The sequence below is a fragment of the Elephantulus edwardii genome, unplaced genomic scaffold (assembly GCF_000299155.1).
Source record: "Elephantulus edwardii isolate Elephantulus edwardi_28Jun2011 unplaced genomic scaffold, EleEdw1.0 scaffold00104, whole genome shotgun sequence".
In the NCBI taxonomy this organism is placed as follows: domain Eukaryota; kingdom Metazoa; phylum Chordata; class Mammalia; order Macroscelidea; family Macroscelididae; genus Elephantulus; species Elephantulus edwardii.
In genome coordinates, this window is record NW_006399854.1 from 8,554,024 (window position 1) to 8,570,580 (window position 16,557).

The window sequence follows — 16,557 nt, forward strand, 5'->3', positions numbered from 1 at the left end:
GCCATCATTGGAACAGAACAGAACAGAAGGACACAGCATGGTTTAAAATTAGGAAAGGTGTGTCAGGGTTTTATCCTTTACCCTGCTTACTCAGTCTGTATCCTGAGTAAATAACCCAAGAAGCTAGACTGTGTGAAGTAGAATATATAGCATCAGGATTGGAGGAAAGCTCCACAACAACCTATGTTATGCAGATAACACAACTTTGCTTGCTAAAATTAAGAAAACTTGAAATAATTGTTGATGAGGCTCAAAAACTGTAGCCTTCGGTATAGATTACACCTAAGAGAAAAAAAGATTACACTTAAGAGAAAAAAAAACAACACATCACAATTGAACCAAAATGACATAATAAATGGAGGAAAGATTGAGATTGTCAATTTCATTTTTCCCGCATTCACAGTCAACATTCATAGAAGCTGCAGTCAAGAAATAAAATAACTTATTGCAATAGGCCTATTTGGTGCCAATTTCCACATTAAAGTGCTAAAGAGTAAGGATGTCAGTTTGAAGACTAAGGCATATGTTACTTGACACCTGGTATTTTCAGCTGCTTCAGATGCATGTGAAAATTGTATGATGAAGAAGGAAAATCAGAGAAGAATTGAGTTTAAATTGTAGTGTTGGTGGGCAATATTGAATATGTCATATACTACAAAAAGAAGAAACAAATCTTCCCTGAGCACTTGTTGTAAGGTGCCATCAAGTTGACTTCGACTGATAGTGACCCTATGAGCAATTCATCTTAGTGCAGCCAAAATACTCCTTAGAGGCAAGGATGGTCAGACTTCACATTTCATATTTTGGGGATGTTATTAGGAGAGACCATACCCTGAAGAAGGATCTTGTGCTTGGAAAAGTAGAGCATTGATCAAAGAGAGGAAGACTCAGTTGTTTGTGACCCTGTCACTGATGACTAAAGACTCAATGTAAAGGTTTATGTTGATGGGATGTAAAGTCAAAGAGTTGTTGCTACCTGTTAAGTTTTCTTCCAACCCGAGCTAACACAGCTGAACAGAACTCTCCCTCGTCTGTGTCATCCTCATGATCAGTTGTGGATCACACCACTATCATCCACACGGGCTTCACTAGACCTCTCTTCCCTGTCTGTTTCATCTCTGAAACCTGTTAGCATCATAGCCTCCAATGGGGAATCAGTAGAGGCTGAGGCTCACTGGTAGGAAATCAAATCTGGGTCATCTTCATGAAAGGTGGTAATCCCACCTCTGAATCACTCGCATGCTTGGTAAGGAGTAGGTACCTTAAGTTCATCCACCACCGTTGAGAGGAGAGAATGTTCCAATTTTTTTTATTCTGAAAATTGCAATGGGCAGGAGTAGTATTGAGTTTGAATATTGAGACACATTTATGTTTTCTTTTATTTAAATTTATAACAAAGTTTTCCCATATGTTGACTTTTTTCATATCTATTTCTCACTGTCTAGATGGCTTTGGAAGACTCAGAACAGAAGCACAGTCTTTTATATTCCATTTTCTCAGATCTAGAAGACTTGTCATTAATTTTTGAAACAGATGACTTAGCACAGTCGGTACAACAGTTAAGTAGTCAAGTGACAGATTTACAACAAAAAATAATGGAAAGTTTGCCACAGATTCAGAGAATGGCTGATGTAAGTTTGCATTTTGAAAATGTAATTTCTCCATTTAAATTTATACTTCATTTAGGAAATGACTATTCTGTTGCTAATTAACTCCTTATTATGTAAGGACAAATTGGTCTGGTAAATTTGTCATGTTCTTGTTTCTTGGCAACTTGACTTTGCAACCTGCAGTGGACCTATCATAAAAGAAATAAAAATAAAATAATTCTACTTCTTATTTTCAATCCAAAAGGAGTCTGTTTTAAAGAGGAAAGAATCTAGTTCAAATTCAGTGTTTTCTTTTGCTGGAGACCCAGCAATCTTGTTAAATTCAGTGCATAAATGAACAAAAAAAGATAATTATATCAGATAGGTTCTGGATTCTTCATTCTCTAACAGCAAATATTCTCTCCGTGGCTACTGTGAAAGCCAATGCATTTTTAAGTCATTTTACTGCCTTCCAGTTGAAACACTTGAGATACATATTTAAGTATAGAGCCACACAACAAAGACAAGTACTTAATTATTTGTTTTATTTCTCATCAACTTCCCTGGCACACTCTTGTTACCATAAGGAAATGACTGCTAAAATAAATATCCTGGGTTATAGACACATAGTCCAAACTTGTAAAACGTTTCTATTTTTTTTTTTCTTGAACCGTGCAATATCCACTTGTAAATACCTTCTTAGATAAAAGATGCAAAACTAGTTTCAACTGCATAATTTGGAGAACTCCATCAACAATTACTTACTGCTTCATTTATTTCAGGTTCATAAAATTAATTTTGTTTCTACATTGAATAAGTCAAAACTACTATACTTTAAAATCCTCAGTCTATTACTGTCTAGTTTTTTAATTCTCTTCATTAGTAGCTGTAATTTCTTATAGTTGTTGAGCCCCAGCCTGGAGCACTAATGTAAAAGTCTGAAAGGCTTCCTATAGTAAATGAATTTTCCAGCATATATTTCTACTTCCATTTGCAGCATTTTTACTTTAAGATTTTTTTTTACCAACGTAAACACTTTGAGAAAATAACCCATGGATAACTGATTGATCTATTATATAAACTAACCTGAGTGGGTTACAGAATAATTTATTGACTCTGATGGCCATAATTCACTAGGGGATTTATAAGAAAATCTTGTCAGTCTTCCAGCTTCTGTGATATTTTTCCCAAGAGGGATTTTATCATTTTACTTACAGTGGTGGGAATTTTTTAAATGCCAGACCACTTGTATTCAGGTGCTTAAACACATTCCAAAGGTAAATCTAAAGAGTTTGTAGCGAGTGCAGAAATTACTTTACAAAATGGTCCAGATTCATGCTACTTCTGTTCTCATAGTGTAATTGAATACCAGCTCCATAAAGATCTTACATTCACCAAGGAATATACAGTACTTCAGAGTGCAGTATGCTGTTACCTTGTTGAAAACAGTCACTGTTGTCTGTGTCATATAGTCTTAGGATAAATAAATGAAAATAATTTTTTATTTTGATAAGAAATCAGAATTAATGGCAATAAATTGTTTTACATAGATTATTAATTACTGTTGCTTAAATTCTAGGATGTGGTTGCTATTGAAAATGAAGTAAAATTAATGGAAAAGAAAGTTTCAAAAATCAAAACTATATTGTTATCAAAAGAAATATTTGACTTTTCACCTGAAGAAAATCTTAAGCATGGGGAGGTAAACATGAACTATTATTAAAATATTTTCTAATAATGGTTTTTATGTCCATTGTTAAGTATTTGAAAGTATACAGTGATTTTTTTAAAAAGTCTTCCTAGACACACAACAATGTAAAACAGGAAAATAGGTTTGAAGGACTATGAATAGTATATTTCTTTTTAAACCATTCTTCATCTAGGTGTGATTTATACAATATTTGTCCTTTTGTGACTGACTTGTTTCACTTGACATAATGTCCTCTGTATTCATCCATATTTGTTATGCTGTCTTTCTTGAATTCTTTTATTGCTCTTTAGTGTTAGATATGTTACTGTGCAGCACTAAATAGAATATTTTACACAGTATCCATTGTACTAGCTACATAATCTCCCAATAGGATATTTTTTCATTAAGTTGCAAGTTTTAAAGTACAGATAGAACATAACATCACTGTTATAAAACAGGACTGACTTGGGAGTTTGGGAAAAACTAAGAAAAGAGGGGATAAATAAAAAACATTGTATTGGAACAGATGAAAGTAAGAACTGTTTAAAAGGAATATATGGTTAGGCATTATTTGTATGACAACAGTCCGGAATAAGAGCTGCACAGCAAAGTGGACTAGGGGAGGGGTGAGACGGAGGGGAGAGGAAAAGAAGAGGGAAAAGGGGTTTGGAAGTATTTGATAGTCCAAGAACTTGGGCAAATAAATGAGTGAGGACTGGGTTGCAGTCCCAGTTACACCACTGTCTGACTCCTCTGGGACTCTTTTTCATACCTGTAAGGTGAAACTGAAATGATTACATTGACGGGTTATGATGTATGATATGAAACAGGAGAGGATGTTAAGCATCAGGTGAACCTCAGTTCCTCCTTAGCCTAATGAGGAAGAGTCCCTGTTTTAGGATCAGGCACACCCTGAGTTTAATCTCAGCCCTGACTCTTGCACCATTACCTTGTCTGGACCTTCTAATCCAACTCCTTGAGTGAAAGACGAGCTGTCTTCTCCCATGCAGTTTATTTATAATCTTCAAAAGCCAATGAAGGGTCTGCTGTGAGTCAATTCTTACTTGACAGCAGTGAGTTTTGGTTTAAATGAAATGTATTTATATGAAATTGTTGTTAAGTGCCGTCGAGTCAGAACAGACTTAATCATTGATTTTCCAGTGGGTTTTCAGAGGCTATAAATTACATGGGAGATCACCACCCATCGTACTTCCTTAGAGCAGCTGGTGAATAGGAACCACATGCAGTTGGGTTGGTAGCATACATCACCACTGAAAAGCTCTTCTAACTTACTAGTTTTATGAATCTGGGTTTCTGTGGGTTGACACTGTTAACTCATGCAGATTCTCATTGCTGCAGAGTCGAAACCGATTCATAGCTGGTCCTCCAGTGGGTTTCCAGGACTGTAAATCACACAGGAGGAGATTTCTCATCTTTCCATCAGTGAGCCAGTGGTGGATTGGAACTACCAGAGAGGCACAGCCTCTGGGTATATAGTGCAACTATCTGTAAACTAAACCACCAGATTTCCCTGATTATTATTAAAGCAAAATATAATGAATTATGCTTTTAAAGATCAAAGAATTTTGAAAAGACAGTTCACCTCAGTAAGCATTTTTTGAGGTCCTACTGTGCAGAAAGCCTTGTATTAGATGTTGGTGCTACAAAAGTAAGATGAAATCCCTGCCCTTTTATAGCTCATAGCTCATTGACAGTACAGAGTGTTATACATACAACAGTTCTACAGAGAAAGACAAAGGAGAGAAGAAAGGATAGGGTGTCCAAAGGGACAATTTAGTGCTGGTCGGTTACTTTCACCTCAACCAGGCTCTCATGAGACCTTAATTTACTGCGTCACAAATGATCCAATTCCCATTTCGAAGCTGGATGAAGGGAATATTTAAAATTGAAATAAAGTCTGAGTCACGTAGTGTTACAACTATAAATAGTTAAATATGGCAGTCTTTCCTCCTCCCCCCACCCCTCCACCCCGGTCTTTTTTAATTGCCTTCTTTTCCCCATATGTAATTAAGGTCATCCTTGAAAATATACGTCCCATGAAGAAAACCATTGCTGAGATAGTTTCTTACCAAGTAGAACTGAGGTTACCGCAAACAGGAGCAAAACCTCTGCCTGTTTTTCAGCGGACAAATCAGCTTTTACAAGATATAAAACTATTGGAAAATATGACCCAAGAGCAGAATGAGTTATTAAAGGTAAGTAGAACATGATAGCATAGACTGTATTTCATGAAAGTAGTAGCCAAAAGCTGGCTTCCTTTTCCTTTTCAATGAATGGGCAGGTCTGATTCCCATGTGACAAGATGCTGCCTCCGTGGACTCTTTTGGTCTCCTCCAGCATCACTGTCTGGGGTTGATTTGATACATGAGCATTTCCTCCTGCCCAAATGAGGGTCAGGTTACTTTTCTCAGAACTTGTTCTGGTTCAAGGCTTTAAAGCATACTTATGGCCTGTTTAATGCCACTCACAGTAATTGAAGACCTACATGCACAAAGTGGTGATTGGGGTGGGTGGCATCGTGTTGGTTCCAATCATTGTAATTTGAATGTAATGAATGTGTAATGAAACAGGAGTGGCATCCACTTCCTAGATAACATGCGCCTAGAAACCCTATGAACTTGAATAAATGTCAGTAGTTGTAGAGGGGCTTCAGACCTTTTGTTCATAAGGTCGCTATGAGTCGCGCTTGACTCAAACACAATCAACAACAACAACAACCATCTCTACGAAGCCTGGCTTCCATGGCGCTGTTAGGTAGGTTCAAACCACCAGCTTTATAGTTAGCAGCAGGGCCCTTAACTATTGCTCCATGAAGTCATGCATAAGGTGACGTGGAAATGTTCAAATCCAAAAAGGGCCTTTGCAGTTACATGAGCCAGACTGACCTTTTGTATTAACCCTCTCTCTCATGTCATTCTCAAGCAGGATACAAGTAGAGCATGCACTCTGCTATCTTTATTTTTATGTAGATGGAGTTGAATGCCGAAAGGCTAAGAATTTGCCAACAGACCACCCAGTTAATTTGTTTGGCAACTGCTCTGTGGAGATAGGGCAAAAATGAGAAATTTTAGACTTCTAGTATCATTCTCCATATTGAGAAATTAGGCATTATCACTTAGTAGAAACACCATTTTATTTTGGTTTGTATTCCTTGATCAACAAGCATTCTCACAGGAACAGAACATTGGAGAGATTCAGAGCCTTAAATTTCTGATTTGGGAGCCACTTTGGTGCACTCTGCTGCTTCTTCTGATTAGATGGGGCCATTTAAAAGAAGGAGGATGTTTCCTTCTTTACAGACCACTACCTGCTTTTGAGAAAACTGCTATATCTTTCCCGCTCTTAAATTTCATTCATAATTTAGGGGTCACAATTTGTTCTCCTAAGATGTGAGGGTGCTGTCCTCTCGGCTGTGGGTTCTTGGTTCATACAGTCTGTCTTGGCTGGCTCCCCAAAACTGCTATAATTTCCTGACATTGCAGGGAGAAAAAAGGTCTGACATTCAATGCACTATTTCAAAAAGAAGAAGGAGGAGGAGAGAATGTAAAATTTGTACCATTATTTTTAATCTTTTTGTTTCTTATTGGTCTCCTAGTCAGGAAAAGGAAATAACGACCCAAAGTATTATGCTTTAAAGTCACTTCTTCATACAGTCAAAGGGGAAATAGGTTAGGAAATTATATTTTGTGCCATCAGATACCAAATGGTGTTGCTGAAATTTTCCATCTCACTTTGCTGGTGGAAATCTGTTATCGCCTCATACATTTCAAAATGGATTAAGCCAGTAGTAATAAAAATCATTAGAATGTGGTGCATTTCTTTTAATTCCTATATTATGTAGTACCCTCATTATACAGAGAACAAGACTAAATTACCTTTGAGGAAAGGAAGGTGATGTAGCTTATTACTGAAGGCTGGAGAACAGGTGTTTGCAGCAAACATAGTTACTAATTTCTAGCTTCCAGCTCAAGTTATGGTTAAATATTAAAGAAAATACAAGGGAATATTCTGTCTTGATCAAAAACTTTATCTTTCTGAAAGGCATTTTGCCCCATTGTGAAACATACAATGGAAAGAACTAGTTTTTCATTTATACTCAATTTCCTTATCTTGGCTCACCATGCTTTGTAGGAAAGTTTTTTATGTAAAAACCATGTTCCATTTTTACCATCTCTAAGTGTATAGTAAAGTGAAAGTAATTGCACTCACCATGTTGTGCACCCATTCCCACCTTCCATTCCCAAATATCACCCCAAACAAAAATCAAGTGCCCCTTTACCAGTAACTCTATTTTCCCTCTTTTCCCAGCCCCTAGTAGCCACTGAGAAACATCTCTCTTTCACCATTTGCCTGATCTAGATATATTATATACATAAATCATACTGTAATAGTCCTTTTGTGATTCCTTATACTTTGATTATGTAACTTAATTTACCCTTGGTTATGAACTCTTCTAGTTCCATAACTGGGAGCTCTAGTAATAAAAGTTGCATTGTCAACTCATAGTTTAACAGTTCAAATCCACCAGCTGCTCCAAGGGAGAAAAATGGACACTCTCCTCCCATGCAATGTGTAGCCTTTGAAAGCCCACTGGAGGGTCAGCTATGAGTCAGTTCTAACTCAGTGGCCCATAACAGCAGGATCAGTCTCATAACATGGATTCCAGGTTCTGCTCCTCTTGGTTTGATCGTATTCCTCATATTCAGACTAACCTTGGTCCTTCAGCTTCTGGCTCACAAAATGCTTCTCACTTATCTGGAACAGTGTCAGGTGAAGATGTGGCTGGCCTGGAAAATGTCATCATTATTGTTACTAGAATACTCAGATCATAGGTTCTTTTCCTCCAAAATCAGTCTTGTCACCTTCCTGTGTAGAAAGTGCCACAGGAAGTATGAATCACAGTGGTGTATGTGCTAGACATATCATCATTTCATAAAACTTGGCAACTTTATATTTACATAATCATAAAATATTCCCTAACATAATCCCTATAATTCTGGAAGTACTTAAGAGCAAAGGTCTCAAATTATATTCCAAACACTTAATTTAATGCTCTAGAGCTAGTGATGCAAGGTCAAATGTCAGCGTTGCAAAACATTCTCTTTAACTTACCATTTTGTGCTGTAAACTGCCTGGGTACGTGTTTGCTGTAACTGCCTGAACTTCTGACAGGATTTAAAAAAAAAAATAAATTCAAACTTGTTGCCCATTCATTTTAATTTATTGCAATCCTTAGTGTGTCAGAGAAGAACTGTGCTCCACTGGATTCTCAGTAGCTCATTTTTTCACAAGGCTTTTTTCTGAGGTTGAAATGGACTCATATGTTTAACCTCTTTGTGGCTATAAGTGTGGCTTAAATGTGCACAACTCTGTAAATTCCAAACAGGGATACAGAGAGACCTTAGAAATAACCATTAGACTAGTCCATTATCCGTATGTCAAGAGTCTTTTTTTTTACTTTATAGATAGTCATAAAACAGAATAATGAATATGATGAAGAAATAGAAAATTTAAAAGAGATCTTAAATAATTATTCAGATGAGTTCTCCCTTGGATATATGTCACCAGAGCAAGCTGCCAGCCTGCCGCAAGTACAGGTGCGTTTCTTTTTTATTTTATATTTTGGTTTTTATATATGTTTTACTATATTTTGGTTTTTATATATGTTTTACTCACATATATATTGTTCATATGTTGTTCACTTACATTGTGTTTCTCGCTATTCTTCATTCATACTGTTTCACACTATTCTTCATTCATATTGTTTCATACAATCGTTGCCATGCATTATGTTTTATAAAATCAATCACCGTTGAGCCTTGCTCATCATTACCCAATCTTTACTGGTCCCTGTTAGATCCTTCTCATATCCTTCACCCCCTTCCTCTACCTACTAAACTTTGCAACCCTATGCTTATCTGCCAGGGGAGATACTATGATCACAAATGTGCCCCCCTGTGGCTACACCCACTCTGCTCCCATCCCTTTCCCCCTGGTATCCCCATACATTTTTTACTAGTTATCCTTCTGTTTTTACGATAATGGTCTTATGCAGTATTTGTCCTTATGAGACTGAGTTAGTTCACTCCACATAATGCTCTCCAGTCTCTTCAGAGTTATGTAGTATTTTTCTAAATCATTGCTCCTGAGTGCTGAATAGTGTTCCATTGTGTGAATATGGCACAATTACTCAATCCATTAGGTTTTAGTTGGACATTTGGGATGTTTACATGTTCCTGCAATGATGAATAACACTGCTATGAACACTGATGTACAAATCTTCATTTGTGTCTCAGTTCTAATTTCCTTGGAGTATATATTCCTAGTACTGCAATACTATGTATTGGAATGTCTGTATTCAGCTTTTTTGAGGAAACACCAAGCTGTCTTCCAGAGTGGTTGGTACGTTTTTTTTCAGTCCTTGATTCATCTTGGAGTTCATTCAACTATCACTAAGTCATTGCGATTAGAAGCCTTTATGGGGATACACTATACTTATTTGCTACTCAGCTGCTGCTCGGCTTGAAGGGATTTTCTATGTATCTTTCCGTACCATTCTTTCATAAAATAGTGATTACCTGGTAATCACAAGTTAAGAGTTTTTAAAGCATAGCCCCTCTAAGGTTTGGTGTTAATAGATAAAGTTAAGCCTAGAGAAGCTTAGGCATCCCTAACCCCAGAAACAAGAAAGCTAGCTACACCTCCTTCCTTAATTGTGGGGGGCCCTTCAATTGCATTTAGCCAGAGCTTGGCTCACCTGGTCTGAGTTAGCGCTAGTATCTGGTACCTGACTTTCAGGCTAGTTTTCTGGGTAGGCATCAGACATTTGGGGCAGGCTAGGCCTTAAGAGGTAAAGATCCTGAGCACTGTTACATAAAGAAGATTTCCAAACACCAAGCAATGTTTTCATGTCTCACTGATCATGCCATGTTTGACAGTGTAGGCTGAGTTGGATGGATTTTATGTTATTCCTCTGTTGCCCTATTTTTTTTTTCATTCTCTCTTTCAGAATTAATACTTGGATAACCAAAGAAAGCCTAATTATGTGCCAAATATAGTTTGGAAGCTGCATTTTTTTTCTTGCCATCAAATTGATACGGCTAGGCAGTTTATATGTTTATTAAAGAAAGGGTATACTGCGTGGTAACTGGGAGACTTTGCAAGTTCCTAATCATCTGTGCTGAAGCAAAGAGGGACAATTGGTGTCCTGTTTTGATTTATGCCAAGTTCCTGAAAGTGTTACTCACCATTGTTTTCAGGCCTTTGTTGCAATACAATAAAAAAGGCAAGTGAGGCTGGTGATACAGTACTGTGAAAATAATCCTGACCTCACGGACCTTTAGACAACTTTGAGAAATCATTGGTCTGTGTCCTCCTACACTTCCATTGTGGTGTGTTTCAGCAGTCTGCTTTCCTTCCCTAAGTCTTACTCTAATGGCTATACTGTAACTTTTATTGGGAGGCAGTACACCATTGGAATGTAGTGTTTATCAGAATTGGAGCAGAAGCTCCAGCTAGCTTAATTGAGACAATTATTATTTCCCGAAAATAATCATCAGGACTTTCGGCTTCAGGCAAATAATAGTATTAGACATATGTTTAGAGCAGAAGGAACCCGAGGACTGGTTTCAGGAAGCTCAGATTTCTGCTCTGTCTCTGAACAGCTACAACTATGAACAACTTGCCTGTGTTTTCTGGATTTTAGAGCTCTTCTTTGTAGGTAGGAATATGTTACATTTCATTGTCAAAAAAGTAATAATTCTTTTCATTTCTGTGGGCTAGTGTCTTTTCATATCCCATGGTATTACTAAATGTTCTTAAGCAACATTTTTAACAAAATAAGAAAAATTATAGAGTAGAGGTTTAAGGAATTTTCTAATGGGGAGAGAAGAATTCTATTTGTTCCTTCCAGTGAAGCTTTTCTGAAAAGGCACAGGTTAGAATCCAGACAAAGTTGAATGGCACATATCAGAGATTCAGGTGAGGAAAATGTTAGAATGGATGGATGACATGAAGTGTCTTCCAAGAGTAGGATTTAAATCTTAGAACACTGGATATCTGCATATAGTATAAGAATTTTTTAAAAGAACATGATAAATCTTGGATTCATTATCCATCATTTCCATAATGAGATACACTTCATGGGATTGTTATTTTTTATATGTTGTTTTCTTTCAGTGATTCCCAAACATTAATCTGCTTAGGGATCTTCTGGAAAACTTATTGAGGGCAGCTTCCTGGGACTGAACCCATGGGCTGGGTCCAGCCACACTTATGGCATCCTCTAAAGCAATGAGTTCCAGCCCCAGCCCCATGCCACAGCCGTCTGTGAAGCTTATTATCATCTTCTGGCCTTGATTCTAGGCCCCAGGGATTCTAGTTTACAAAGTGAACTAGATTCTAGTTTCAGGTGAGGCTAAGACTTCCTACTAGTTATAAAGCTTTCACAAGTTCTTTGGAAATACAGGCTAGAGTAATACTATATTGTACAAGAGACAAGCTCCTGGCTCAGCAAACCACACAGCATAGAAAAAACTTCAGGCCTTCTACCAAAGCAAGTTGGTTCCTGGTGAACAAGCAGAGGCCCCAAAACTTCCTAAAAGTACACACTTTTTTCCTGCACAGAAAGAAATAAACAGTATAGAAGAGCAAATTTTGAGTCTCAATCAGAAAAAAGAAGACCTGTTGGTGAACTTCAAGGCTACAATACTAAACCTCCACCAGCATTTGATGCAAAAACAGCAAGAATTAGAAAAAGAAATGTCATCTACTGCTGCACCAGAAGATGGAGTGGTTGAAAGGGATGTCTCTGAATGGAAGGTGAGTAGATGTTGTTGTTGTGTAGTGCTAATCCCACAATTCACAAGCCTGTTAAATGGTTTATATTTAATACCTAAAAAGCCACTGGAATCTGAATCTACATATTATAATACAGGAATTTAAGCAGTAGAAATACTCCACTTGAGTTTATTTACGAGTGAGTATAAATCCTTAAGGTGTGTCTGTTTTGGACTCAACCCAGAATTCTGCCCAAGTTATTTAATGAGGTGCTTAGGAAATTCCATGGGCAGGGAGATGGGAGCCACCCTTTAAAGTATCTTCCTACTGAATAGACAGCCCATTGCAGACTCAAAATAAGAGCACACTCCTTCCCTAAGCCTGAACTGAGTCCATGCCCATGAACCACATTCTTGAATTGCTCAGGTGAGGGCTCCAGGAAGCAATGCAAATAAAAGGGATCTAAGGTTTGATGAAGTTAGGCATCTGGCTGCATGAGATGAGAGGTGATGGACACGGTGGGTGGGCAGCCTGGATGAAGTGAGTAAAATATTAGCTACACAAAAATGTGGCCAGGCAGGGACTGTGTGATGGTCAAAGGCAGCCCGGCTGCTAGAGTTTTTGTGCTGCTGTGCCTTGCAGGTGAACAGAAGGGGCTCCATGTCTCTCCTCCCCGCCGTTGTGGAAGAGGCAGAAGAAGGCTCTGTGAAGAGTGAAGTAAGGAAATTTTCATGCTAAAGTTTGTTACAATCGAAATCTTAACAATTGTCAATAAAAAGAGTAGAAATAGGGTTTGTCTCTTAAAAGGGTGACTAATGTAATTCTCTGTTCATAATGTTGTTCGACTGTCTAAAGCTACATTACCACAGAAGAGTGGAATGGATGTAATTCAGGCATTTTTAATCAGGAAGCAGAGGAAGAAATTTTTTGGAATATTCTGTCCTGTGAGTAGTTCCTCTGAAGGTTTGAGAGTGTGCTATTCAGCACACTTGGTATATTTTTGGGAACTTTATGTTCATTTTACATTTTAGTCTAAAATATAATTGCTGAGAACATACCTACTTGTGTTAAGAACAAATACTACAAATTCTTATGTTTTTGTCACTCATGGAATGATGCATTTTCAATTGTCTCTCCTAACTTTGGTTCCCAAGATTCAGTCATGGTTGTCTGGGGTGAACAGGAGGGGATCTTGCTTAAGGGTGACTAAGTTTTTATTTAGAGGTGATAAGAAAAATAGAGATCAATAGTGATAATTATTGCACAACATAGTGCATAGAAATTTTTTGAAGCACAAAGTTAATAGATCTTCTAAAAAAATCAACACTAATAGTTTGTATGCCTTGCATATTAGACATTTTCATGCTATAGAAAATAGACTGTTCAGTGGTGCCATTGTTCACACCGAGCAGGCCAGGTCTCTAATATACCACTGCCTTTCCTCTGGTAAGGCCCCTAGGTGGCACAAGCATTTTTCAATCAGCTACAAGCCATTGATGCCAAAGCAGTTTGCAGTAGGCTCCTAAGGTTGATGGTTTAAACTTACCCAAGAGCTCCATGGACTGAAGAACAGGGATCTGCTTCTATAAAGAATACAGTTTTCTGTGAATAAAATCCTGCTGAGCAATTCTTTTATGAAGCACATAGGGTTACCCCAAGTCAGAATTAACTCATGACACTGGGTTTGGCTTTGGTTTAATCTCTTCTGAGTTATTGGGTGAGGAAGCATTAGTAGGATGAGCAAGATTGTAGTGTGCAAGAGTGTGGATTTACTGATCACACCCTTGTTATCAGACAATTTCATTTTCTCCCTATACTCCTTTAGGACACAGAGAAATTTAAGAATGGAGGGAGGTACTAGACCAAGGGAGTGCCTGCCAGTATGATTTCATTTGAGGCACATATCTGCCTCAACGATGATATGTTTAAACTCTCTGTTGTTTATCTTTGCCTTTAAACAATACAGGTACAGTTCATCACACTGTTATTTTTAATGATACATTTTACTCAAGTTGACTAAGTTTCTAAAGCAGTTTTCTTCTGAGGATCCTCTTTTAGTGGTAGGAGCAGATTCTCAACTTTTAAAATATTTTATAAACTACAGGAAAGGATAAGTATCCTTTCCGTTTAATACATGTTGGGAAGCAGGAGTGGCATCCACTTCCTAAACAACATGCCTCTGGAAACTCTATGAACTTTGAGAAATGAAGAGAGTTATAGAAAGGCTTCAGGGCTTTTGTTCATAGGGTTGCTGTGAGTTGTGCTCGACTCGATGGCACTCGACAACAACAGGAGAAGTAGAGAGTTCTAGAGGTAAGAAGCTGCACTGCAATCCCAGAGGCACATGGTTCAAATCCACTAGCTGCTCCACGGGAGATGAGCATTCTCCTCCCATGTGATTTACTGTCCCTGAAAACCAGTCAGAGGGTCAGCTGTGAGTTGGTTCCTGCTCGGTGGAACACAACAGCACAGGAAAAATAACTACATGATTTAGAGCCAATAAGTGAAAAATAGAGAGTGGGCGGGATTAAGGCCACAGTTACTCCTCTGGGATATGAAACCAGTGTAAACAAGGGGAATAAGATGCTAGTTATGATGGTAGAAAACCACTGATTTGGTAATTGATTACTTGTATTAGAATGGAGATAAGAAAGCAGAGCCCTCTTCCAGTTCTTGGTCATTACTCGGGGAGCACAGCAAGGACACAGAAGATGACAGAGCCTCCTCATCTTCTGGAACCATCATTCAGGTAATGCTGAGCTCATGTCATGGTTGTTGGGGAGGGGCTGGTTTTGGTCCAGCTTTATTTAATCCTACTTATTCTCCTCTTCCTCTTTTCATTTATTTGGTATTCAGTTGCCACTTCCCAAACCTTTAAGATGCCTATCTGTAGCCAAAGAATAAAAGTAGGTCAAAGAGAAGACATTATTTTTTTTGAAGGAATTTTGGGGAAGGAAACCTGCTTGGGTGAAACCTTTCTGTTTCTGCACATTCCACCCCCAAATGTAAAGACAGCCTAATTGATTAGAAGGATAATAATTTTTTTTGGGGGGGGGAGGAGACACAGTATGTGAAAATCTAAACTGACAATGCAGGTTACTCCAAAGAACACTTAAAATTCTACCACAGTTCTCCCTTGGGCACATTGCCTCTCAGTGTAGAGCCGGCAGGAAGAGATTCCCCATAATCCTTTTTTTTTTTAAAAAAAAAAAACAAAGCCAACTTATGATAAATCAAATAACCTTCTCCCTTCTTATAATGTTCTAAATGTTCAGTCTCTCAAAATAGAGGGAGATGCTAGAAAATCTGTATAATCTGGTGTTGAAAAGTTTGTTTTTCTCCTAAAAGTTTGACACCTGCGTCTTCACATACCTCTGCCACCTACCCAGGGCTGACCTTTTCCCCAGCTCTCGTGTTCACCCTTTTGTTAACTGCTCACACCACTCTCTGCTTGTATATGCATCCTGAGCCTCGACCTCTTGTTTGGTGTTTTCCTTTACTTCTGAAATAAAGTTTTCCACTTCTACCACGTTTGCTCCTTCACTCCTTTTCCATTCAGAAAACCATGACTCATCCCTTATCTCAGTAGATGCATTACATCACTAGAATGCCCACTTTCCCTGTCTGCCTTTAGACTTTCTGTCAGCCCTCAAAGATCTATCTCACCTTCCCTCCCCCTAAAAAAAAAAAATCCACAAGAGATCCTTTAAGAGAATTGTGTGTCTTAGTCTCTTGATTTTCCCGTAGACTTCTGAACATCTATAAAAACTGATTTTAAATGAGTCCTGCTGAAAGCAGAGGATACCAGAAAAATGTCTGTGTTTTATTGACCGTCAAAGACATTTGGCTGTGCTGTTGTTGTTATGTGCCATCAAGTCACTGCAACTCATAGCAATATTGTGTACAACAACTGAGCCCTGCCCTGTCTTGAGACAGTTTCACTGACTCCAGCACACCTACCCCTGTTGCCCTAGTTACTGTATCAATCCATCTCATCTGGGGTCATCTTCTCCTGCACTGTCCCTACACCCTTCTAAGCACAATGTCCTTCTCCAAGGATTGGCCTTCCTGGCTACATGCTCAAAGTATGTGAGACAGAGCCTCTAAAGAGAAACTTGATTTCACCTTCTCCAAGACATACCTAATTGTTTTCTTGGCTGTCTGTGCAATGTTCAAGATTCTTCTCCATCACAACCATTCAAAGGCACAGATTCTTCTTCTGTCATCCTTAGTAACTGTCCAGCTCTCTGATGCATAGCAAGTAATTGTGAAGACCATGGCCTAGATCAGGCATACCTTAGTCTCTAGGCTGACATTGTTGCTACTCAATACTCTGGAGAGGTCCATGACAGCAGATTTTCCCAGTGCAGTTCGTCTTTTGATTTCCTGACTGCTGGTGCCAAGAGTGTTGATTGTGGAGCCAAGCAAACTGTATTTGTTAACAACCTCAGTCCCTGCTCCATTCCATAATGATGCTGC

General features: G+C 38.3%; 1 protein-coding gene across 1 annotated transcript in view; it reads left to right on the forward strand.

Moving 5' to 3' along the window:
- SYNE2 (spectrin repeat containing, nuclear envelope 2) overlaps positions 1 to 16,557 on the forward strand; it is a 342,029-nt gene that overhangs the window by 178,823 nt on the left and 146,649 nt on the right. The window contains exons 57-63 of the mRNA XM_006891797.1: positions 1,446 to 1,631; positions 3,169 to 3,291; positions 5,313 to 5,495; positions 8,766 to 8,897; positions 11,926 to 12,120; positions 12,721 to 12,795; positions 14,717 to 14,827. Of these exons, the coding sequence (XP_006891859.1) occupies positions 1,446 to 1,631; positions 3,169 to 3,291; positions 5,313 to 5,495; positions 8,766 to 8,897; positions 11,926 to 12,120; positions 12,721 to 12,795; positions 14,717 to 14,827 (1,005 nt within the window). The remainder of the gene's footprint in view (positions 1 to 1,445; positions 1,632 to 3,168; positions 3,292 to 5,312; positions 5,496 to 8,765; positions 8,898 to 11,925; positions 12,121 to 12,720; positions 12,796 to 14,716; positions 14,828 to 16,557) is intronic.